Raw genomic sequence first — 23,585 nt, forward strand, 5'->3', positions numbered from 1 at the left:
ATCATTCACTTGGAGCACTAATATTTCTGAAGCAGTATTGACAGTGATCTATACTGTGTCTACAGGAGGTGCAGCACCGCTGCGTACCTTCACTCTTAGGGAAACCGCCATTGAGGTGGACAAGGTGATAGTTGTGCTTTCCAAATATAAGGATTTGGTTTCTTATTGGTTTATTGTTACTCGTATCTGTGTTTTGTCCCCTCGAACACAAAAGTGCCTTTTTCAGAGACTTTTCTCTGCATGTGGGAGTAGGCGTGTCATTTGCGTAGTCTGTAAATCGGAACGTGTTGTCCTTCTCCTGCGTTCGTTGTTGGACCGGATGCTGTTCAGTGTTACGTCTCTTGGAAGCGACGCGCCGGCAGTGGTGGCAGCGGGAGGGCACGCGCTCTGACCGTGTTTCCTGGGGCCTCTCTCTGCCTCCGTCTGCAGGGGTGCTCCAATTGCGGCCCGTTAGGCCGACAGTTGTTTGGGTCGACCGAACAGCGTCCTTCGCTCGTCGTGGGCAAGACCATAATCCCTTCCTGCATCGCCTTGGTGCTTCCTGCTGACGCCTAGCGCCAGGCCCAGACCATCTGTGTTTCTCTAAGAGATGTGTCTGCGGTTCGTGGTTCCAGGAGAGAGCCTTAAGGACTTCCGGCCTACATTTGATCCGTCTGAGGGCTTCGAAAGGCCACAATCCAAGGTCGGCCTGTGGCATCGTGTCCCATAATTCTCCAGGCTCTTGGGCTGCACTTCTCCACACGCAGAAGAGGTAAATGCGGTAGGGAGGGGGGTGCAGCTGAGGACTGGGATGGATGGATGGAGGGGGATCGTCAGGATGGTGTGAAAACGTAAAGCAGAGATGTTGAAGGAGGGGGGCCGAGGACTTCCTTTGAGAGGAAGCGGAAGGGGAGCGGGCTGGTGCGAGTCAGCGGGGGTCGCGACGTCGGTCACCGAGAGTTGGCAGGACAGCGCCGCCTTGCCAGGGTCGGTGATTACAGCCCGCTCTCTCCCAATTATGGCCTGATTGCTGTGCTGCGCCATAATTGACTGGGGAGGTATGCTAATGCCTGTCACCGGGGATGATGGAAGATGCGCGCAGGATGCGATGCATTATTTAGCCGCCTGCGTGCTGCATAAAGGATGCGACGTGCGCTTTAATTGCTGCAAAGAGAGGTTAAGCTGAACGAGCGGCTGAATTAGAAATGAGCACCTCTTTGCTTCCTTTTTTATTTATTTACTCGCGTCTCTGCCACTTTTGGGGGGGCGGCGGCGCATAAGCTGCGGACGGTGAAATGAGAGCAACAAAACGCACGGATGAATTAAGTGATGCTCCGAACACATGAGTGGAAGCTTTAAGTGCGGCCTTTTGTGCCTTAAGAGTAAATAAAGAGCTTTTCTGTTTAATGTGTGGTCGGGGCGGAGGGGGGCGTCTACATGAGGGGACTCATAGCGCTGCCGCTGCTTCCTGTATGCAAATGAGTTACGGCCACACCGATCGCCTCCTCTTCAAGTGCTGTAAGAGGAATGCGGGGTTGGCTTCCCCGTGTCGGGGCTTTGAGGGAACTGGGTGTTTCCAGAGAGAGAAGTGCCCAGCAGTAGGAGGCTGTAGGGGGCGGGGCCTCCGCTCTTCAGTGTTTCTGCCGTGGGACCCAGTGAGGAGTGGAGGAGCGTTACGTGGAACAGCCCCATCCTCACCGTCATCCGTGGTCGGGAGGCAAGCGCAGCGAGACGCACCACTAATCCCCTCATTTGAAGATAAATGCCACCAGATTGTTACCGCTTCAGGAGCTCTGGGGTAGTAGGCTTCGAATGTGCCCCCTCCCCACTGCGATTGGAGAAGATACATGGAGCAATAAATAAAACAATCGGATCAGCAGCGTTCATGTTCCCACTGCACTTTGGCCTCTTCTCGGCTACCTACACCTGTAGGAGAAAGCAGATGAGAGGAGACATTGAGAAGGGACGTGTGTGTGTGTGTGTGTGTGTGTGTGCGTGTGCGCGGCGGCGGCGTTGCATCAAACTGCCATGTATTCTGGGGCATCTCCATATAGGGTGTGTAAGGAGCTCTACAGGCATCAGGGGATGCCAGTCAGTCAACTTCTGTACTTGTTGTCCCTTCGTGTGTGAGAGAGAGAGAGAGAACAGGGCTCGGGGAGTTAATTGCAGCCTGGATTCAGAGATGATGCCACTTTCATCAACCGGTCCAGGTACAGTCTTGTACGAAATGTTTACCACGGTGAGAGAATGTTACTTGGGTCCAGTACCATGAAACCAATTACACTCGAGCGGTAATGGAGTTGTGGGTGATTTTGGTAATTTAATTTGGACTAAGCAAAACCTCCAGTTGTTTGAACATACATTAGGGAAATTTGCATTTGCTCCTCTTAAAATATATAAAAACAGGCTATTTCACTTCAAAGGATGCTTTGCATTCGCACTCACTGAAGCAGGAGGTAACCGGCGTGTGTGTTTTCCTCTTTTGCCACCGGGGGCACGTGAACCGTAGGGCGGGGAGGGGGGGTTTCCGAGCCGCGTCGCTCGCCGTGTTTCACGGAGCGCAACCAGTGAAGCGTGGACAAAAATATTATTTCCATGCGTGACCTCGGCCGGCGAGGCGAAGACTAACATTATGTTTAATCTGATGTTGATGTGCTTTCCTGGGCTACACAAAGCACCCGGTTGAGCATTTCGCTGAAGAAGGAGGGGGAAAAAAGAAAAAAACGTAGAGAAGCGGAGGAGGGGCAACAAATTGGAAGTTGGATCACCGGCCTTTTCGTTCTCATGCTCCTCGTTTGGGATCAGTGACTGGAGGCATGGGATTTGAGGATGGCCCCGCTGCACGTGTGGAGTTGGGCCAGAAGGCTGCTGTCCCACCCCCTCATTGTACCTCCTCGGTTCATCGTAGAGCATCGCAGGGGTCCTATATCCCAGTGCCCTCTTTCAGGGTAATATGCCTAACTGTTCCCCTCATGCAGCCCAAGACGGAGATGTGGAATTCATTAAAGGGAAAGGCTCTTCCCCTTCGTCCGCTCGGTTCTCCTGCCAGAAAAGCGGAAGGGAATCTGTGGCTGCGTCTCTCTTCGTCTGAGTCCCCGGGGCCCCTGGCGCACTGTTTGCGTCCCTAATGAGACGTTCCGCCATTCTCTTGCTCGCGTTGAATAATTCATCTCGCCGCTTCAGACGACCGGTTGCGTTCAGGTGTCCGGGGCACGTTGAAAGGGTTGCCACGAGGCCGCCTCTCACATCCTGCACCTCCTGCTTTGCCTCCTTGAGCGCTGCGTAAGAGCCACCTAGCTGGAGATCAGACCGCGATGACCGGCCTTTGCTTTCTCTGTAAGGTGATAATATGGATGGCGAGATCTGTCCAGCGGGTGCAGTGGCGCAGCGGGCTTGGCCGGATCCTGCTCTCTGGCGGGTCTGGGGTTCGAGTCCCGCTTGGGGTGCCTTGTGACGGACTGGCATCCCGTCCTGGGTGTGTCCCCTCCAGCCTTATGCCCTGTGCTGCCGGGTTAGGCTCTGGCTCGCCGCGACTCCGCATGGGACAAGTGGTTTCAGTGTGTGTGTGTGTGTGTGTGTGTGTGTGTGTGTGTGTGTGTGTGTGAGATCTGTCCATTGTGTCCGACCTGCGTGTCTCAGCTCTGCTGTGGATCCGCTCCGGCGCTCCTAGGATCTGTGACAGTGGGAGCTGTGCTGGAGGTGACAGTTCTGGGCCTTGCAGCTATTCAGAACATGGGACACTGACTTTCTGCAAACATTTTTGATGGCTAGAAACGTATGGCTCCAATATGTCTGCTTTCTGTGGGGGAGAAACCCTTAACAGCAAATAGTGTCAGTGTGATGCGAGAGGATTTGTCGTAAGAACAGCTGTCGTCGTGGAAACCAAGATAAGCTGGCTGCACTCAGATGGGACTGGAGCCTTAGACATGTCAATGTTCTGTCTTAACGGCATCGGCAGCTAATGAGCCTTTGACCAACAGAACAGCCAGACACGCTCGTTGAATGATCTGGGGACTAGTGATTAATACCACTAAATATTGACGTGTTGCCTGCTAAGTCTGATTAAGAGATGCGCTGATATGTGTCTCTCAATAGTGCTGAGTCCTGAGATGTGATTTTTGACCCTCAGGACCTTTGAATACTTTTTGTTTGAAGTACTTCGAGGCTGTCGGTCAATAAGTCACTGGTAAATCTCTGGGTTCTGGTGGTGACCCTTAATCACATTGAAGAAGAGGTAACCATCTGTCGGGATGGAAATGGAGGGCTGGGGGGCTGGGGGGCGGGAGGGGGGCTTGCAGTCGGGGCGTATGGTTTCCGAACAGCTGCCTTCGATTTACAGGAAACCTTCTGGTGATGCCAGAGTGAACGTGACTCAGGTCTTTTCGGAAGTCCTGTCCCTGCTTCGCGCTCTTCCCGTTTCCCCGAACTTAGTTATTTATTCATTAGCTCATCCTTTTCGCCAGAGTGACTTACACAGTTAAGCAGCTTACAATGATTTACCCATTTTTATAGCTACGTTGTTTTACGCTGTCCATTCAGGCTAAGTACCCTGATTGAGGGTTCTGTAGCACGCGGTGGGATTCAAACTTGGGTCCTTCTGGCAGAAGTTGGCGGCTGTAACTGCTACGCCACCTACTGAAGAGTGGAGTCATGTATTTTTGTGAGTTGTGCTGAGTCTGCTGATCCTTGTCCACACCTCCAGTTACGACTTAATGGGTTCGGGGGGGGGGGGTTGAGTGAGAGACACATCTGAGTGTTGAGGGACAGGACAACAGTGCAGTGGTTCCTCTCTACCTCGCGTGCCTCTGTGGGTGGTCTGAGCACGACCCCACGCCCCGTGGGCGGATCTCATCTCGTACGTCCATTTGCTCCGCATAACGATTCGTCTCTTCTGAGGGGCTCCGTCTTCTCTGTCCTTGGTACCACACTCAAAGCCCAGGACTGTTTCGCTATAAGGACACGTGTCCCTTATGGCATCGATTTTGGGAGCTGTTAGGGTTAACCTCGAGGTTAAAGTTCACGAGCCAGTTCCCTTTCATCTGATTGGTCCCGACAGGCGCGGCAACCCCATGCCGCCGGCTTCTGTGGCAGGGCTCGGCGAGTGTGCTTGCGGAGCGTGTTTGGCCCTCGTTCGCGGCGGCCCTGGGGGAGCACCGTCATTAGCCGGCATCATGGAGATGGAGGGGGTCATTAGCAGCGGGAAGGGAGCGCTCTTTGTGAACTGACGTCACGCACGCTACCCCGCTGATCTCGTTGTCCGGGGTTTATTGACCGAGGCCGCGGGCAACGCGGGGGCAAAAATTAGTCAGAGCAGAGCATCGTGGGAAAGACGCCGTCCTCTTGCGCCTCGGCCCGCTGTGGGAGATGGTGATTCGCAGAGCGGTGAGAGTGTGAACCAGGAGCGGGAAGCGGTCATTGGGGGTTTTTTTTTTTTTTTTTTTTTTTAAAAACTCGACTGCCTTTGCCCTGCACCGTCTAGTCGATGCGTCCACCGTGCCAGCACTTTGCATCCTGTTCCGCTCCAGTCTGCCTGCACTGCTATTCGCTGTTTTTACCTGGAAATTGAATTTCTGATGTCGAATTGCATTTATTTTTCTCCGAGGCCCATCCGTCTGCCCCTTGACAGGCTCCAGATTGGCTGGTGACAGGAAGGCAGGAGGGAAAGGTGCGAACGGAGGGGTGAAGGGTCGCGAACTGGCCGTTGCTCAAATGTTGCATGAAATGGCACAATGAGAGGAGCCATTACGTCGGGGTGCGCGGACACTTCAAAGAGAGCGGCTATTATCACCTCGGTATTTTTATTATTATGACAATTACATGCTTCAGAAGCGAATTAAGTGATACAAGATGCCAGCAGGGAGTAGTTGACAGCTATTTGGAGACTCAATGCACAGAACAATTTGCAGCACAGAAGCAGGGAAATTGGATCTGGGCCACTTTGGAAAGGAACCGGAGCGCTGGAAATTCGGGTGGACTCCGTTGCTGGTCATTTGGCACACCTGCGAGGGCCGTTCCGCAGCGCGGTAGCAGGAGCGGTCCCGTCCGTTCCCAGCTGCAGCTGCCGCCTGGCGTACGGGACGCTTTGGTCCTGGAACGGTTCGGAACGGTTCGGAGTGGCCGCCTCCGATTTGTCAGGCCGAGGCTCTTGTTCAGGTTTCTGGCACAGGGAAGCCCAGTTCTGCTCTTGCTGTAGCTCCACTGTTAACGGGGCCCTTTGAGGCCCAGCCGCTTGGTGGTAGAACCAAGACCGGTGGCGCTAAAGCAGAAGTTCTGTTTGTCTGGGTTGTTGAGCCGTTACCAAAAGTGCCACCATGAAAAGTGGCAGCTGGTAGCACAGTGGCTGGAGCTGTTGCCTTTAGTCCTGAAGGTTACAGGTTCGAATCCTACATCCAGCTGCGGTACCATTGAGTGAGATACTTACCCTAAATTTCTCCAGTAAAATTACCAAGCTGTATAAATGGGTAAGTAATTACTAGTTTAACGTTGTAAGTCATTGGAGAAAAGCGTCATCTAATTGCATAAATATAAAAGTGTTCTTTACAGTGAAACCCAGTCAATGAGTTTGGGGAGGGTTTCAGTTTTGATCACTTCTAATCCTTGACCGCTCTTTCAAATGCTCCCGGAAGCTGCGACCCTTTCCGTCGAACGCAGTGCAGTCCACATTTGCGCTTCCCCGACGATTCGGTTATCGATGGCATTCTTTCAGTACTCGAGCCGTCATCACCTGCTGGTGACAAGTGACTGATTATATGCAAGTAAATCAACTTTGTCGAGTGATTAAAAAGTTTCCTAATGAAGCCCAAAATGCATATTAAAGAGGAGCTCATGAATAACTCTGTTATGGTTTGATTAAGCCGTAGGAAAGCCCGCCGCTGCAGCCACGGGGTTTGCCGGACCCCTCCGGCGAGCGAGCGCACACCTGCGGTGACCCACGGCAACCCACAGACTCGGCGGATAAAAATAACCCAGGAGCGGATTGGGTCGGGTGGCGAGTGACTTTGCTGGGTAAACAAAATCCTCTTGCCCTCCGCTGTGCGCCAGGTGCCCATGCGCCAAACCCTGGGGATGGAGACGGAGGAGGAGGAGTTAGGGCCTTGAAGGAAGTCTACTTAGGAGAAGGAGAAGATGGCGATTCGAAGTAGAGGAGGAGCACAGTAATTTCCTCAAAAAAATCTTGCCATTTTGTGGCTTTCTTAAGCTCCAGTGTCATGATTTGTGAGCGTACAGCTATCGAAAAGAGACGCACTAAAGCAGTGAAGAGTACGCAGTTCGTCCAACTCCGGACGAGTGATGGACCGCAGTGGTCCAGGAAGGGTAACAGATCGCTGCTGTCTCAAGTCACCAACAGGGTGCACGTCTCTGCAGCGTACCGATCTCCTGATATGGCAGTGCTGATCCTGTTCTCACTTAACTGACCTTAACATCGACTTTTGGTGACCACGTAGACATGGCACCTCCGGAATGTTGTCTGTTATCACTTTGGTGGAGTTCTTCCATCTGGAGACTGGTCCTCCTCCCACTTTTCCAAGCATCAGCACCCATGCAACAGAATAAAGTCTTTACATGTTATCAAGGGAAGGGATCTGATTAAGAAATGAGACTGAAGTCCTTGTTACAGGTACCAAATGATGACTGCGCTGACGGCCATGTGCCACGGTGGTCTACAGCTTCTGAGGATCCTGTACCTCACCAGCCTCCGTGTTCCCCACTCCCACTCTCTCTTCTAGGACCTCTCGGGCTCCATCGACGACCTGCCCACCGGGACGGAGGCCGGGCTCAGCTCGGCAGTCAGCGCGTCGGGCTCCTCCAGTAGCCAAGGCGAGCAGAGCAACCCGGCGCCATCGCCCTTCTCGCCCCGCGCCTCCCCGCACCTGCCCAGTGCACGTGGCGAGCCTTCGCCCTCCCCGGTGGCCTCTCCCGTGGGCTCTACCCAGTCCCGCTCCGGCCCAATCTCCCCCGCTAGCATCCCAAGTAAGGCGTCGCTCCCGTGTGTGTGTGTGTGTGTGTGTGTGTGTGTGTGTGTGTGTGTGTGTGAGATGCCACTTGTGTCGTCACTGAGGTGTTTATTTCGTTGCCTGTTCTGCTTCTTGGTTCCTAGACACAGAACACAAGTGTGACGTTCTCATTGTTGTACCACAAAGTCTTTTTCTGGCTCCTCATTTGTACCACTTCCTCTTCACGCTGGGCTGCATTTTAAACGAGCGTGTAGGTTACACTCCTGTAATTCCCGCTCACAGCTGGACCACACTTTGACGTTTGATCAACGCCTGCTCTGCTGTGGCCGCGTCGGCTTTTGTGGTAAAGCGCTAAACGCTATCGGTTCCTTTACTTATTAAATATGTAATGGAACGAACCGAATGTGCGCCGAATGAATTTTAGGCAGACTTTAGAGACACATGCATGGCACCGACCACGTGTAAATATGTATGTTCCACACTTGCCGTTCATTGACTTGTTCTGTGTGATTGAGGGCTGCCTGGACGACCGCTGCCTCCCAGGGCCGTCAATCACGCTGATGGGGTGGGACAAACGCATGAGTGACTTCCTGAAGTGTGCGTTTCGGCCAGACTGCGCGCACGCGGCAGTGATTGACACTAATGAAAAGCGTGACTACGGTGCCTGGCGCAAATGCCAGAGGTTTGCTGGGAAACGGGAAATTAAATATTGAAAGGCTGAGCAGGGAAAAAAAATATGGACAGAAGTGATTGATTGTGTATCTAAAAATATGCCACCCAAAATATATCCCGGTGAAGATTTTAAGTAAAATTTCAGTATTTCTCCTGCTACATACACTCGTTGAGCATTAGAATTACAAATAAAAAAGTGTCAGAATGTGACAGTGAAGGATACCGCGGTGCCGCGCTCTCCGCTCACTGCTCCCGGCTCCCCAGCTCACACATTCCACGCGGAAAGACCTCGAGTGTTTCGCTTAAATGCATCGGTGTCTCCGATTACTCCGTTGATGGCCCCGTGTCACTCGAACGCCCGTACAGATGTAGCGCTGTAACCCATGTGTCAGTCACTTCTGGTCGTCACAGCAGCCTGGTAGCCCGTGTCCTTTTTACCTGGGCTGGACAGGACTGGGTGAATTTCTCGCGGGTCTGGGGTGGGTGGCCTCACCCTCCTCCTCTCATCTGTTTGTCGCGCTACGGACTCAACATACCAGGGCTGGTACCGCTAAACCCTCCCACTGCGCATGTTGCATGGCTTCTCATGGAGCTCTCTCTCTTTCTCTCGTCCGCTCTGCCGAGTCAGCGTCTACCCCCCCATTCCCCATCACCTGTCTGTCATCACCCCCCTCCATGCCTCTGTCTGACTTGCAGACTCCTGACTCAGCTGTCCCAGCCTTCCTCCCCCTTCCTTGGCCTCAATCCGACACGCGAGAACAAGCTGGGACTTTGCCTTGTTCCAACACGGGGGCGGCGTGTGTGTAAACCCTCTCGCTCCCCTTGCCGCCACTCTCAGCCCGAGGTCTTGAGAAGTTGCCATTTGCCCGTGTGCACAAAGCACGTCGAACACACCGTAACGTTATCTGCCTTTCTTGGCATTTGGATTTTTCTCGAGCCGGGAGGTGCTCGGCAAATTGATTTTCCCCGGATTTGCGACAGCGGAGCAGAAACGGCGCCGCTCGTCTGGGAGGGCCCCGGCTCCTCGCTTGAAGGACGCAGGCGCGACGAGGAGAGGAGAAAATGCTCGTCCTTAACAGTCCTTAACACTCGTCCGCGCTGTTCGTTTGCAGGTACGGGCGAGGATGAGCGGGTGACGAGGTTTAGGTGTAAATGATCTCAGGCAACGGTTGAAAAATAGCTTCTTGAACCTAATTGGTGGCTCAGCTGAAGTGTGGCATTCGTGGAGAGGTGGAAGTTTGAGTACTGGGGGTTCGAGTACTCTTTGGGCTGGGGGTAAAGGCTGCTATTCCCCAACGAGGACCCCTCACCTCGGCGGCCCGGGAGCCCTCTGGGCCAGTCCGGCTCGGCTCGGCCGGCACGCGCCAGACTGCCAGCGCAGCAGAAACGCAGAACTCGTTCGAGGCGCCTGTCAGCTGTTTCTCCTGCGCCGTAAGCAAGGGGCCCTTTTTAAATATTAAACAGAGGCAGCAAAGTGGGCAGGGGGTGGGGGGTTCCATCAAGGACCTGGCAGCAATTATTCCTCCCCCCTTTTTTTTAAATCCAATTAGGGCTGATGGAGGAAAATGTAGCGGCTGATTTGACGAGCGGTTTCTGTTGTGCACCTGTCCTGGTACACAGCGCGTTGCGAATACATTGTGAGTGTTACACTTAATACAGTTAACAGTGCATTGAGCCACGCTGCAAGGTGTGTGCGAGTGCGTGTGTATGGGCAAAGAAATGCACATTGAGAAAAGGCACTTAGAGTGGGGTTGTTAGGGTGCCTTCCTTTGACAGCGTCTGCTACTGCAGCAGTTGCGACCGCGATTCGCCGCTCGCCAGAGCTCTCGTCGGAGTGTTTTCGTTTTTCTTTTGCTCGGTCCTTCATCCGTGTTTGTTTTCCTCTCGCTGTTTTGTGGTTAATGGTGCCGTTGTGCGTTTTTTGTTCGTTTCTCTCTTTCTTCCCTGCCAGAAAGGAAAGGTCGGGGTCACGGTGCCGAGTCCACCTGGTCCAGTGGACGCGCTCATGCTGCTCTCTTGTTTATTGGCACGGAACCTCATTGCACTCTTTAATGGGCAGAGATGCGCTCGGTCTTGGGCTCAGAATCAAAGGTGCTTTTTTATCATTTATTTTCCCAGGGTCTGTCAATAGCCATTTGCTGTTGTGCCCCCCCAACCCACGTCCCCAGCCGCTCCTCTTTCCCTTTAAAGACGCTGCTTAAGCTTCCTTACACAGGCTTTTAGAGCGAGCCGTTTGTCTGATGCCGCTCAAAGTGCTTCCAGGCAGTTTCATTGTGTACGGAAAGGTCACGGGAAGCCATGGTGCAAGAGGGGTGGGGGGCGATTCTTGGTGCTGCGCCCCCTTCAGGGCCTAGCGAACCACTTCACCTTCCCCTCCCTGCAGGGCTTCATTTGCATGCTACATTTGCATTTTTAATGGGGCAGCCTGAGAGCAGTGGGACCTGGGCCCTAGTGCTTGTGGGGGGTAATGAGCACTTGGACACGAGCGGCCGATGCCCGAGCGCACGGGCATCAGCCTGGGATCTGCTGGAAGGGGCAAGAAGGGGGCGTGAGGTTGTGGCGGGGGCCGGGACTGGGGAGACTGAAATTGTAATATTTGTACGAATGGAACAGCAGTGGGATCTCACTGCTGAATTAATCATGCGGGTGCCATGGAAATGAGAAATTAATATTCTTACACGGTGCTCAGAAGAAGAGACTAAGAAATAAATACGTTCAGTGAAACATTGGGCAACAAGCTGTCAGTTCGATTAAAAGCGTTTTGCAGTGTTTCTTGTTAAACGTTTGGCTGTCCGAACTCGCGCCGAAGCCCCAGCCCGCCCTCCTACGAGCTTGTGGTGGAACCCTGTCACCTTTCAGCTCTTCATTTCCCCGCGTTGGGAGAAGCGCAGCCCACCCCGCCCCCCAGGTCATCCCTATCTCACCGCTTCATTTCTCAGACTGTGGTCAGGGCACCTGTGCAATTGCGGTGCGGGTGTCACCTCATTTCTGCTTTCCCTCGCAGTTTATCGCTGTTGCTGTAAGAACCGCAGGGTGTCCGCGGACGGAACGGTGCTCTGATGGCTGGGCCGGCAACGGCGAGAATGAACCCAGTGGTTCTGGAGAGCAGCCTTTTCCCTCCCTCCTTCCCTCCAGTCCTTCCTTCCTTCCTTTTTTATTTTAGCTTAAGCGGCAGTTTTTTTGTCCCTTCCTCATTCCCTCTGTTAATGAGGTCCAGGGGAGATTGGATTGTTTACTTGGCTCAACCTGACCCCCCTAGCGTCTGGTCGCACACACGCCGGCAGTGTAATTGCAGCGCTGCGTTTCCTCCCCTGGCTTCTCGTACCTGCCTCATCGGGTGGGATCGGCCACCCGGGGCTCCTCTCTCCACCCTGGTGTTCTGCGGCCGCAGCCAGACTGGCCATCGAGCAGCGGTCTGGTCTGCGGACGAGCATCGCGGCAACGGCAGACCTTGGAAAATGCAAGCGTGTGTCTGTGAGACCTTTTAAGGCTTCTTTGAACAGTTTTTCTTCTATGCCAGTTTGAAATGCTTTTAGAAAAAACTTGAGATGAAAACCGTTCTTCAAAGGGCCTCGCGCTGCCCTCGCGGCCTCATGAATTTTTTTTTTTTAGAAATGTTTAAATTTTTTTACCATGCATTTCTCATTTTTTTATGTGGTATTGTGTGAGGTATTGCTGTCCACATTAGCGTTAAACAGAAACAACCGCTCCAGGCCTCGGACGGCTGTGTTTAGACAACTGGGCCTTAGAACTCATCATTTGGACTGAGGCTCATATTGGAGAAACTAGTGCATTTTGGGATTAAAATCAGCAATTCTTTTAAAAACAGATGGTCCATATTAAATGCAATTTATGTTTATTCTAATAGTCTGTATATATAATTCGTTTGTCCTACGTGCAGCTGTTAACGACAGCTTAAGAAGCCATCTTGCAGGAACCGAACGGTTGGACTTTTTAATCGTTTTAATTGTCCCTTTGTTACGTTATAGTTTCCGATGGTGCCCAGGACCCGCCGGTGCCGGTGGCGGCATCTGGGTGGCTTTGTGAGGAAGTGAAAATTGCTCAAAGAGAACAGCGGTGCCTGGAGAGCGGAGAGCGGAGCGCGGGGCGCTTGGGCTGATCTTGCTCGACGGCACTGCTAATTGTGCTATGAGAAGCCTGCGGGACACGACACGCTTTCGCTGAGTGTCCTGAGCTGCCGATTGATACTGAGGCTTATTTGGGCGAAGGCGCCTTGGAAACGTGTCGCCGACAGTTTAGATTCACCGGCTCCTGCTCAGATGTCTGAAATGCTGCCATTTATCGATAATTAAGACGCCGGTTCCTGGGGGAAGAAAGAAATGCCACCTGACATTTCGGGACCTCGCTTCTCCGGGCTGAAGAGCCTGAAGACAAAATGCCTCGTAATGAATAATTTAACAGCTGTCTTAAAAAAGGAACCCTTTCGTAGCATGTATTTATTTTATTTAGAGGCGATTATTCAGCGCGGCTCATTAAATTGAAAAGCAGGGTTTGCTCCGCACACATGTCACCGTTCAGAGGAGGCCGGCGAGGTAATCGGGTGCTCGGCCTGTGTGATCGCTCCACCGTCGTGAGAGCTGTAAGGCCGCAGAAAGTACCGGAGACCTGACGGTATCCACGAGAGTCGAGCACAGCTCCTTTCTCCAGCGCCTCTTCTCCTTCCCATAACCCCCATTGAACGCCACTGTCGGGCACTATGGTCCTGCTGAGGCCGGCTCTTCTTACATTTACCTTTACTCGTTTAGCTTTGTCCAAAGCGACTTAGAATGTTAATCTACCTCCAGGTATTTAGCCGTCTATACAGATGGGTAATTTTACTGCAGCTGTTTAAGGTAAGTACCTTGCTCAAAGGTACCACTGCTGGAGGTGAGATTCAACCCTGCAGTCTTTGGGTCCGAAGGCAGCATTTCTAACCACTAGGCTACCCACTTTCCCCCTGCTTCTTCCGCAACAGGATGTGATGGCAGAGCCTCATACCACCTTAAATACACACACACACGGTACAGTACCCATGAGCCTGACCACAGTTGTGAGACGTGCCACTGGTCCCTGGATCCGACCTCGCCAAGGAGCATATAACGGATAGATTCTCCAGAAGCGCTTCCCTCGCGACTCCACGGCACCGAGCAGTGGCCCCGTCACTCTCGGCACGATTCTTTTCGTACTTCTGTTTTTCTAGATGTTTCCCTCACCTTTCTGGAGGCTCCGGCCCCTTCTTCGCTCCCACGCCCCGCTGGACAGTGCTGCATCGCGACAGACAGAGCGCAGTCGCTCGAGCCGTTCTGTGTAAAGCGGTTGATTTTGACGTGGTGTCATTAGTTTACTTCTCATGCAGCAGCCTCTTCAAGTGGTGTTTTCGTGCGATACAACCAGTCTGTTACATTTCCATTAGCGAGAGCGCACACTCCACAGCCGTGTGCCCGTGGAAGTGAATGTTTTGTCTCCACTTTCTCCGGGTGCTTCATTTTTTGCGACCCGGTGCCTCGGCAAGCGGCTGCGCTTACAGCACCTTGGCGGTTAATGCTCCGCGAGGCCGCGTTGTCTGAGGCCTTTTGATCCGCCGAGCTGCCGGTAATGGCATGCAGACGCAGCGCCCCGAGTGCCGTTTCACCTAAATGGACTTCCTTCGGCAGGGAACACGAGAATCCGCCATCGACGCTTTTCGCATTTATTTTTCACCTTCACGTATATTTATTCTCTGAATATATCTGCGCAGAGATGGCGCAAATTAGTATCACATTTATACGTTAGTCTTTGGCAATTCATAATCACTTTTTTGCCCACTTGTCTCGGCCAATAGTGTTTGTGCCCCTGAGGCTAAATGCGCTTCCTGTAAAAGGTGCGTGCGTCTGTCGGTATACGCTCCGTTCTCTGTGTTGTTTGTTGCCTTTAGCATTTTCTCACCCTCCTGTGATCCTCGGTGACACTCCTGACTCTGTTATGCCTTCAGGATCTAAACAAAAATTTTTGCTTCACCTGAGGAGAGCAGCTCAACAGTTCCCACGGCAGAAGGAGATATTTTAAGGAAAGAAAGTGACCAAAACGGAGTTTTGTACGCAACCGAACAGCGCGGTGCGAATTTCACGAGCGGAGGGAGCGCACGGCGCCCAAGCTTCGGCGAACTTGTCCAATGTGCAGCGCGTGTGGCTTTCTTGCTCTGCATCTGAATGAAGGCCGCATGCGGTGAGACCTGACACGGTGCACTTGGCCCAGGCGGAGCGATCTCGTGGGAACGGGCATCGCGTCACGATGCGCTGCGTTGCATGTGCGCGCGCTCGGCTTCTGCGGAGATGATGGGGTTTAAACTGCTGCTAATGACCCTCTTATGAGGACTGAACGGAGGGTCGCAGACCCTTTCGCCGCCGACGTTGCAGGTTCGCAACTCTCACGCCGTTCTGAGCGGGGACTCGCTCTTAAGTGGCCTCCTCTTAATTTACACACCTCTGAGCGCTGCAGCCCGGATCAATGCGCACGCTTCCCCGCACGGCTCCATTAATTAGCGCCGCTCCTCACTGTCGGGTTTCTGTTGTGCAGAGGGGGACTTGTGCACGGATTGGAAACCTTGTACGCGCGATGGATCGATGGCTCCGATGTTCACTTTTTCCGTTGTTGTTGTTGTTTTTGCTTGCAGTGCCTCCATTAGCAAACGAGCCCTTTGCTCGAGTTTCATGCCACACGCGTCAACGGTAGTGTTTGGTGGTGGCTTCTCCTGCTGCTGGCAGTCACTAACGCAAACTCCCCGCAGCTTTCGGAGGCCGTCCCGAGGAAATACGAGATTATAGAGCACTACATTCAGTGGAGATCATAAAGTAGACCTTGGGTGATTTCAACCATGCGTGTGATAAAACAAGCTGTCAGCAGACGGTTTAGAGGTTTTTCTAACGCGGCCAAACAGCAGCCAATCAGCTCAATCTCTGCATTTCTCTCAAGATGCAGACAATTTTTAGAGCTTCGGAAAGTTACTTTTTTCTTGCGGTGTATGTCCTGAGGTGACCAGCCAGGTGTGTTCTGCAGGCAGCAAATCACACACACATACAATGTCTACAACTGCTTGTCCCAAGCGGGGGCGCGGCGAACCGGAGCCTAACCTAGCAACACAGGTTTCAAGGCTGGAGGGGGAGTGGGACACACCCATGATGGGGTGCCAGTCTGCTGCAAGGCACCCCAAGCAGGACTCGAACCCCAGACCCACTACAGAGCAGGCACCCAATCAAGGACCAACTAATTGTGGCCCAACCAATCAGGATACAGAGTGTTTACTGCACAGAAAGGGTAAAACTGCAGCAGCCCTGTACCTGTACAATGAATCCCTCCACCCCCCGTGCCCTGATACATGTCTCACTGAGCTCTTTTCACCCCCCTCCTCAGGCACCCAGATGGCGCCACAGACCCCCGGGAGTGTGACAGATGTGGCTTCTGTGTCCCAGGAGAGGGGTGAGTTGTCCACATCTTCCCCCAGGAGCTCTGTCCTGCAGTCAGCCCTCGTCCAGCCGTTTGTCTCTCTTCGTCCACCCATCGGAGTGCGCTAGTAGCGAAGGGTTACAGGGTGGTGTCCCGATTGTCCCTGCACTGAATCCTTAGCCACCCGGCAGCTTGCTTGTTTGCCGTGAGGATTGTGTCTGTTTATCAGCATGTTAGCACACGGTGGGACTTCACCTGCTCTATTAACTTCATTTTCCAGGTCAAGTGTGTTATTGTGAGACATCTTTATTTGGCTCTATTAAGGCGGTCTGGAAAATAAATGAAAAATATAATGTAATTATGCCCACAGAATCCACACAAACCCAATATCCATTCCTTGCCAAGAACAGGTCTTATCTCCATCTGCGGTGTGGTATCTACTTCAGCCGACGAAACTCAATAAAATAAATGTCTTTTATACCCTCCTTAATTAAGTCATTTTGCTACTGATATTTACAGGGTTTACTCTGTGTTGGCGGGGTGTTGAGTAGGGTAGACAACTGTAGATAACCCTGTTCATCTGGTGTTAACGATGAGGGTTGTAGAGAGTGTAAGGAGTATAATCGTTGCCACCACCGCATTAGGATGGTTCACTTCTCCACATTACACCCTACGTTACCTTTTCCTTGCTTAGCCAGTGCTTTTATCCAAAGCGATGGGTACATTTACACCTTTGCGCAGCAGAGAAGTCGGGCTACGCTGAAACCGCTGCTGCAGTTCCCGGGATTTGAACGGGCGACCTTTGGGTTACATGGCGGCTCCCTTAAGCAGTGCGCTACCCACTGCTTTGTGTCTTATTCCGAGATGTACCGGGTCACGTGATCTGCCAGCTTCAGAGCCTGAATAGACGCCCCCCTGGGTGGAAACTAGCGTGCTGCCTTTTAGCATCCATTTCCACCAGACATTTTTAATAAATACTATTGGATCGTTAATAGTTAATGTGGTAACATCAGACAAATTGTGCAGAGACTCTGACAACTGCTTCACGGAGGAACACGGCTGAGCAGCCGCTGTAAAAATAGCAGAGGGAGACGGGGAGTGTCGAGGACCAGGAAGCCCGGTGACACTCGTTCCTACCCAGTCATTAGTCTAATGTACCCGTTCATTGGGCCTCTGCGGCTCGGGGCGAAGTTAAAGAGATGGGTGAGGAAGGAGATCGCTGTAATTCACTGGAGCATAAGATCAGTGTGTTTTTTTTTTTTTTTTTTTTTGAAAACTTTTCCCGTCTTCATTCTTAATATAAAGGCCGTTGTGCCACTAAATCAAACAGCAGAAGTCCGTAACGTGGAGTCGCGTTAATTTCCATAAATGGAGCCCAATGTGGTCGGGCTCCCAGGGCCCGTCGCTCTGCTGGGCTGGAAAAAGCTCGAGTGCATTATTTGCTTTTAGCCTCGTCTGCACAACACGCTGTTCTCCCGTCCATTTTCCAGGCAATTTAAAATGTGGTATTAGGGGGAGTTTTCAGAATCCCCTCTCGGATGGAGGCAGAATGTTACAATAAAGCCCCTCGCCCCATCCTAAATCTGCGCTCGCAGCCTTAAGCGCCCGCGGTTCGTTTTCGCTTCATCATCCGACTCTGGTGGGGGGGAGGGGGTTGCTCACATCCCCGAAAGCCCCGCTGGACGGGTCTGGTTGGAAGTGCTGTCAGAGGTGCCCTGTGAAGCTTGCTGGGATGCGGCTGCGGGTTGGCACGCGGTTTAACTCCGCACATCGTGATCCGGCCACGGTCGCATTGGCCGCGGAAGGGACCCGGCGGCGTCTGCGGCAGATTTCCGGGCGCCGCCCCCTCACCCTCACGGGTCCGTCTGTTTGCGCTCTGGTTTAAAATGTAATAAATGGCCAGTCAATTTAAGCGGCATGTTCGCTGCCAGGATCACTTAAAATGTCAATTTGGATGTTGAATGCTGTTTGAGTGGAGAGTGGGAATAAATTGAGTGACACTGACTGTTTTAATTAGCTTTTAAATTTGAACCTTGGAAACGTGCCTGTATAATGGAGTGTGTCTTGCTTGGTACAATAACAAAACCAAAAATGTATCTCTTGCGCACATACACAGTGTTTTATAGTTTATTCACACATAGATATTTAACTGTTTTCCTTATTCTAGAGGTTATTGCTTAGTGCAGGTTAATTTCAATTCTATTATAAATTGGGCAGCAAGTAGTGCAGTAATTAGAGCTGTCGCTTTGTACTCCGAGGACTTGGGTTCGAGTTCCTGCCCCTCGGCACGGTTTGTCCGGAGTGCCGTTCGCCCCCGTTCCAGTTGCAGCCCTGACACTGGTTGTGGAAGTGGGCAGCAGGAGAGGCAGCCCCTTGTGTAGTGGCTAGAGCTGCTGCCTTTGGAACCAAAGGTCGAAGGTTCAAATCCCACCTCCGCCTGTGGTACCCTTGATCGAGGTACTTATCCTAAGCTTACGCAAGAAAAATCTTCTGCTGTATTAATGGGTAAATCAGTGTAAGTAGCTTAGTGTAAAAACGTAACGTTCTAGGTTTCCTTGGAAGAAAGCATCTTATAAAAAACAGTCATTTAGATAACAGTACGTATGATCACCCAGTCACTATTTCCCATTTGTAAGGCGCTGTGAGGTACAGAAGGGCGAATCCCCGTGGCTCTGCTTTGGTGTCACGTTGCCCCTTTATGATGATCTGTTGGGAGGTGAACTGACTGTGTTGCGTGTGAGCACAGCTGCTCCAGCACAGAGATGCATATCTACGAGTAACAGGAGTCCACCGTCAATACCGCAGCGCCCGTCTCTGGATCGTTTCCAAGGGTTTTTCGTGTTGAACCCAAGCTCCTGTCCTCGTCACATATACTTGCCACTGTCTCTGTTGGTTTGAGCTAGAAGGAGGGAGGAAATGCAGCATTGTTAGTATTTTATTTAATTTCACTTTTTTTTGTACCGGATGTGTTACTTGTTGAATTTGAAGTCTTAATTGTTTCCGATTCGCTGGACGACTCGGGTGTGAGATTCCCTCAGGACCCCTACCTGGCTAACATGTTCTCCGTTTCTCGCTCCAGGGTTCATGGCGAGCATGCAGCGGAATCCACCCATGCCCTCTCAGTTCGGGCCACAGCCTCCAGGGCAATCTATGTCACCGCACCCCTCCCCGGGGGCTCAGATGCATCATGGGATGGGCTCGTACCCACAGAGCAGTGCCAGCAGCTCCTACGGACCGCAGGGGGTGCAGTATGGGCCCCAAGGTACGGACCTTCTCGTTTTCCGTTACGAATCATTCGTATAAGGGGAGTAGTTATAGGTTTGTGGAAGGACCCCTCACTTAGTTTTACTTTTGGTTTTGTGTCTCTGGAAAGTGGTTAAGGCATTCTTATGTCTACCGTGCAACACAAGGGAGGAAACCTCGTTGCCTGGTGGTTCCGAACCTTTTTGTTTATGTTCATTCTTTGTATGCTGGATCAGCAGTGCAGTCTGACTCCTTTTATTCCACTAATACTGGAACGGGCTGTGACCTTTAACCTCTGGGTGTGTCTGAGGTCTTGCCGGAGGAGCAGATAGGTGTCCTTGACCCGCAGGTCACAATTTCTTTCCGTTTGTGTCTGGCGAGGCAGCACTCGCAGTGTAGAAAGGTCAGGGGAATATTCGTTGAATCGCTGCCCTCTGGATGTCCTCCTCACTGGCTTTGTTCTGAAATAGTCGCGGAAGTACAGGTATGTGGGACTTGGCATGAAATGTGTGGCTTTCTGTGTCCTGTTACACCATCGTTTCCCTTTTACTGAAGGGTCAGTTTTTTAAAATTGCTCCCTGTGAGGGGTTGTACACTACTGAATGGTCGCTAACTTTATTAAACACTTTGATAGGAGGATGGCGAATAAATGAATATTTGTGCACAAAGCTGCGGGTTTCATTTAAATTTTGGCCTGGGGATAGAACACCAGGGTGCAGACAGGGTCCGGTTAGGACTGCTGGGTTCCTGCAAAACACACCTCATCCCTCAGAGTCCAAGGCAGTGGGACGGCTGCACAGACCTCCCAATGAACTGTGCGTCTGGCTCCGAAAGCTCCCCTGCAGACCAGGTCTGGGACCCGCAGCCCTGGCAGCTGCAGCTCATTGTGTTTAATGAGGATTCCATCTGCTTTGTGTCTCGTCCACTCGCCAGCAAATCTCTGGCCCCTTTGCCCAGTCCGCCGTCACCAGTCCAGCCAGTGTTTCTCTTGGCCAGGCCGCTTTGCATCCTGGAGGAGATCCTGGGGCGCTGCTGCGGTGGAGCGCGCACACACGGGACCGCTTTCCTCCTTTACACACAGTTTTATTAATATGTTATAGACTTGTTTATACTGGAAGGCTCCAGCTCTCAGGGCCAGTTTATTAGTCTGGGACAAATCCTCTTCGATGTGGACAGGGGACCTTGTGATCCATTCTCTTCCTCTCTGACTGGAGTCTTACTGCCTTTTTTTTTTTTTTGGCCGGGGGGGGGTCAAGGCGAGGTGCAGGGGGCCGTGAGCCATCAGTCCAGGCTGCTGAGGAAGCAGTGAGTGTAATCTGCTCCGTCACAGGCTCCGTGTCCCACGAGTGGGGATGGGGGGGGGATTAAACACGGCTCAGGGACACCGTCTTTGGAATGCGTGACCGTGCCCCGAATTTCCATGTAATTGGCAATGCACTGCAGCCAGGCCTGTATTCACACACTACACCTCACGATGGCAGGCTCTCAGGAAGAAGGGCTGAGAATAGCTGCAGGGAGAGAGGAGAAAATATATATGTATTTCTATTTCTCTCCTCTGTCCCTTTCATTTTGGGTTTTTTTCAAGTGTACAAGAAGTGCCCCCGAGATGGGTGTTAAAGTTCCATTTGTGACACTCCCTGCGGGCCAGCAGGTGGTGTAGTGGTTTGAGCAACGACCTTGTAATTGGAGTGCTCGGGATGGAAACACTCATTCTGCTGCAGTACGCTTGATCAAGGTGCATACCCTAAATTGACACGGTTGTATAAAATGGGTAAATCACTACATTGTTTACTGTACAAGCCTCACACTGTAAGACGTCTTGGAGAAAATGGTCAGACAAATTAGCAATAATAATTATTATCATTGTAACAACAACAACAATGTGCCAATTCTGCTTGTCGAAGGACAGCCTTCAAACCCTAAGCAGTGAGGAGGAATGCGGACATGGGTCTGTTAACCGTTAAGTATGATTATCGGCAAGACCCCGGAGTTCATGGGAAAATCCTTGCCGATGTGGTCCTGGTAGTCGGCTCTTTGAAAAACACCATTTTTATTAAGACCCCGAAGGGACGTCTGAGAAAAGGATAGATATTTGAAAAGAGCAGAGTTAAAATGATGCATTTGCAGCTTCTGATAACTCGACTGACTTGTGCTTACAGTGTTAGTGCCAGAGAAAGGCTTTTAGAGGGATGGCCAAAAAAGTGACAAAAATAGGTGTAAACAGCAATCGGCTCTGTGTGTGCAGCGCTTTCTCACATGAGCCTCGACTTCTGGGCTGCAGAGAAAGTGGAACATTAATGGGGACGGTGTGCATGTGCGCACAAGGTATTTCCAGCCTTATTTCTTGTTTGCCTTCATGGAAAAGAGACCCCTAGAATGACACGGTGGGGGTCACCGGTCGCTCAGATGAGGCCGCAGCACGAAGAGGGGTCTGAGACACGGGACCGAGGCTCGCCGGCCTCCTCGGGGTGATGCACGGCTACGCGGCTTTCCCTGCGCCTTCGTTCTGTGCTACTGCCGGGGTCCGTATGACCCCCCCCGCCTCGCTGCACCCCATTCCTACAGTCCTGTTTGGGTAGGTGAACCCTCACCCCACCCCTAGGCAGACTCAGCAGTAAGTGCAGGTTTCGGACATCTCCCTGCAGCGTCCTCCTCCTGCTGAACGTCTCAATTGGTGCAGTGAAATTCTGTGCGTTTTTTTTTTTATTTTTTATTTTTATTTCATTTCATTTCATTATTTTGTTTAATTTTAATGTGCAGACCCCATCTTTACAGAGCAGTTTTCCCATCACCTTCTCCCCTTTCTAGAGGCTCCCAGCTTATGTCATGTGGAATATCTCTCCGTAGAAGCAGCACGCTGATAGAGAAACCATTTCCATTTTTGGAGTCGCTCTGCGCCGATACTAAGATTCAACTTTCCTCGTCGAAGCCTGGAAAGAAAACCTCCGGGTTTAAAGAGAGACTTATTCTGAAAGGGATTAAAGTGTGAGCCCAAGTAAAGCACCCTTAATCAAATCAAAATAAAATAGTCCTATCACGCAAGGACTCCTGCTTTTTCCCATTTATATCTGTCAAGAGTTTGTCCTTGGGGGAAATCTCTCTCAGCTTCAGAGAGAGTGTGTGTGTGTGCGTGTGTGTGCGTGCGCATTTTGTTTTCAGCGTCATTTTTCGTTACTTTGCGGATTGGTTCGTATTTACGTCACTTGCAGGGCTGCGCTTGAAGAGTGCCGAGTGAGAGCAGAGGGCAGAGAGCAGAGCTCACTCGGAATTAAAACGGCCCTGAAGAGTCTCCGAAGTGGAAGCGGGGTCAGCGATCGGGTTCGCGGAGCTTCGGCGCTCTGGTCAAATCTCGCTGCACTTCAGGTTTATTATTGTTAGCTCTTACTGTTCCCTTCTTCATGATGCTGTTCTCCAAGGCGACTTTAGTGTTGGGGTGTACACTGAGCTTCTTACAGTGATTCATCCATTTATACAACAGGGTAGGGTTAGGGTTATGCAACAGGGTAGTTTTTACCTTGTTTCTCATGGTAAGTACTTACCTTGTTTAAGGGTGCTACAGCAGGTTCTGGGATCTGCTACCCACTGCCCTCTGATTTATGCAGTTTCATTGGATCAGTGGCCAGTACTGCGTTCCAGTTAACTTCCCCCCCCCCCTTGGATCAGGTAAAATGAAAATGAGAAATGAAATGTGTGTGTTCCTGTGTGGCTTTGGACAGAATCAATCTGCGGTCCTGCAGGAACGTCCCGAGAAAGTAGCCCATCGTGGATCAGCAGGTGCGGCCGCTTTGTGAGCTCACTCACCCGGTGCTGCGGCTCTCGTTTCCCTGCAGGTAACTACCCCAGGCCAGCTACTTATGCAGGGGCCCCCGGTGCCAACTACAGCGGGCCGGGCCACGGGATGAGCAACAGCCTGGGCCTCAACTCCAGTAGCCCAATGCACGGGCAGGGCCCTGGGCAGCCTTGTGTCTCCGTACCCATGGGACGCAGCCCCGGTCCCACTATGGCTGGCCGGCCATACCCCAGTGGCCTCGGAAGCGCCGCTCCCAGCTCTCCCGGCATGCCCCAGACCACAGGCCCTGGAATGGGGCCGCCCGCAGCTGGCGTCAACCGCAAAGCCCAGGAGACGGTTACCAATGCCATGCAGGCCACGGCTAACTCAACCCAGGGCAGGTGAGTGCGACACTGGGAGGGACCGGGGCCGAGTTCCAGCAGCAAGTTGCCATCACCCCGCTGTTCCAGTCACGTCTCGCAAAGAATCAAAACAGTTTAACACCCCTGCAAGTACAAGATGCAGCCGGGGGATTTCTACGGCTT

At 52.1% G+C, this 23,585-nt stretch overlaps 1 protein-coding gene across 8 annotated transcripts in view; it reads left to right on the forward strand.

Annotated features, from left to right (window-relative positions):
* Positions 1-23,585, forward strand: part of LOC108941420 (AT-rich interactive domain-containing protein 1B-like) — a 115,748-nt gene that overhangs the window by 70,437 nt on the left and 21,726 nt on the right. For all 8 annotated transcript variants that reach the window (XM_029258501.1, XM_029258503.1, XM_029258505.1 and 5 more), the window contains 4 exons: positions 7,707-7,950; positions 15,996-16,061; positions 19,108-19,290; positions 23,102-23,441. In XM_029258501.1, coding sequence (XP_029114334.1) covers positions 7,707-7,950; positions 15,996-16,061; positions 19,108-19,290; positions 23,102-23,441 — 833 coding nt within the window. The remainder of the gene's footprint in view (positions 1-7,706; positions 7,951-15,995; positions 16,062-19,107; positions 19,291-23,101; positions 23,442-23,585) is intronic.

This window comes from Scleropages formosus, chromosome 15, assembly GCF_900964775.1.
Source record: "Scleropages formosus chromosome 15, fSclFor1.1, whole genome shotgun sequence".
Lineage (NCBI taxonomy): Eukaryota > Metazoa > Chordata > Actinopteri > Osteoglossiformes > Osteoglossidae > Scleropages > Scleropages formosus.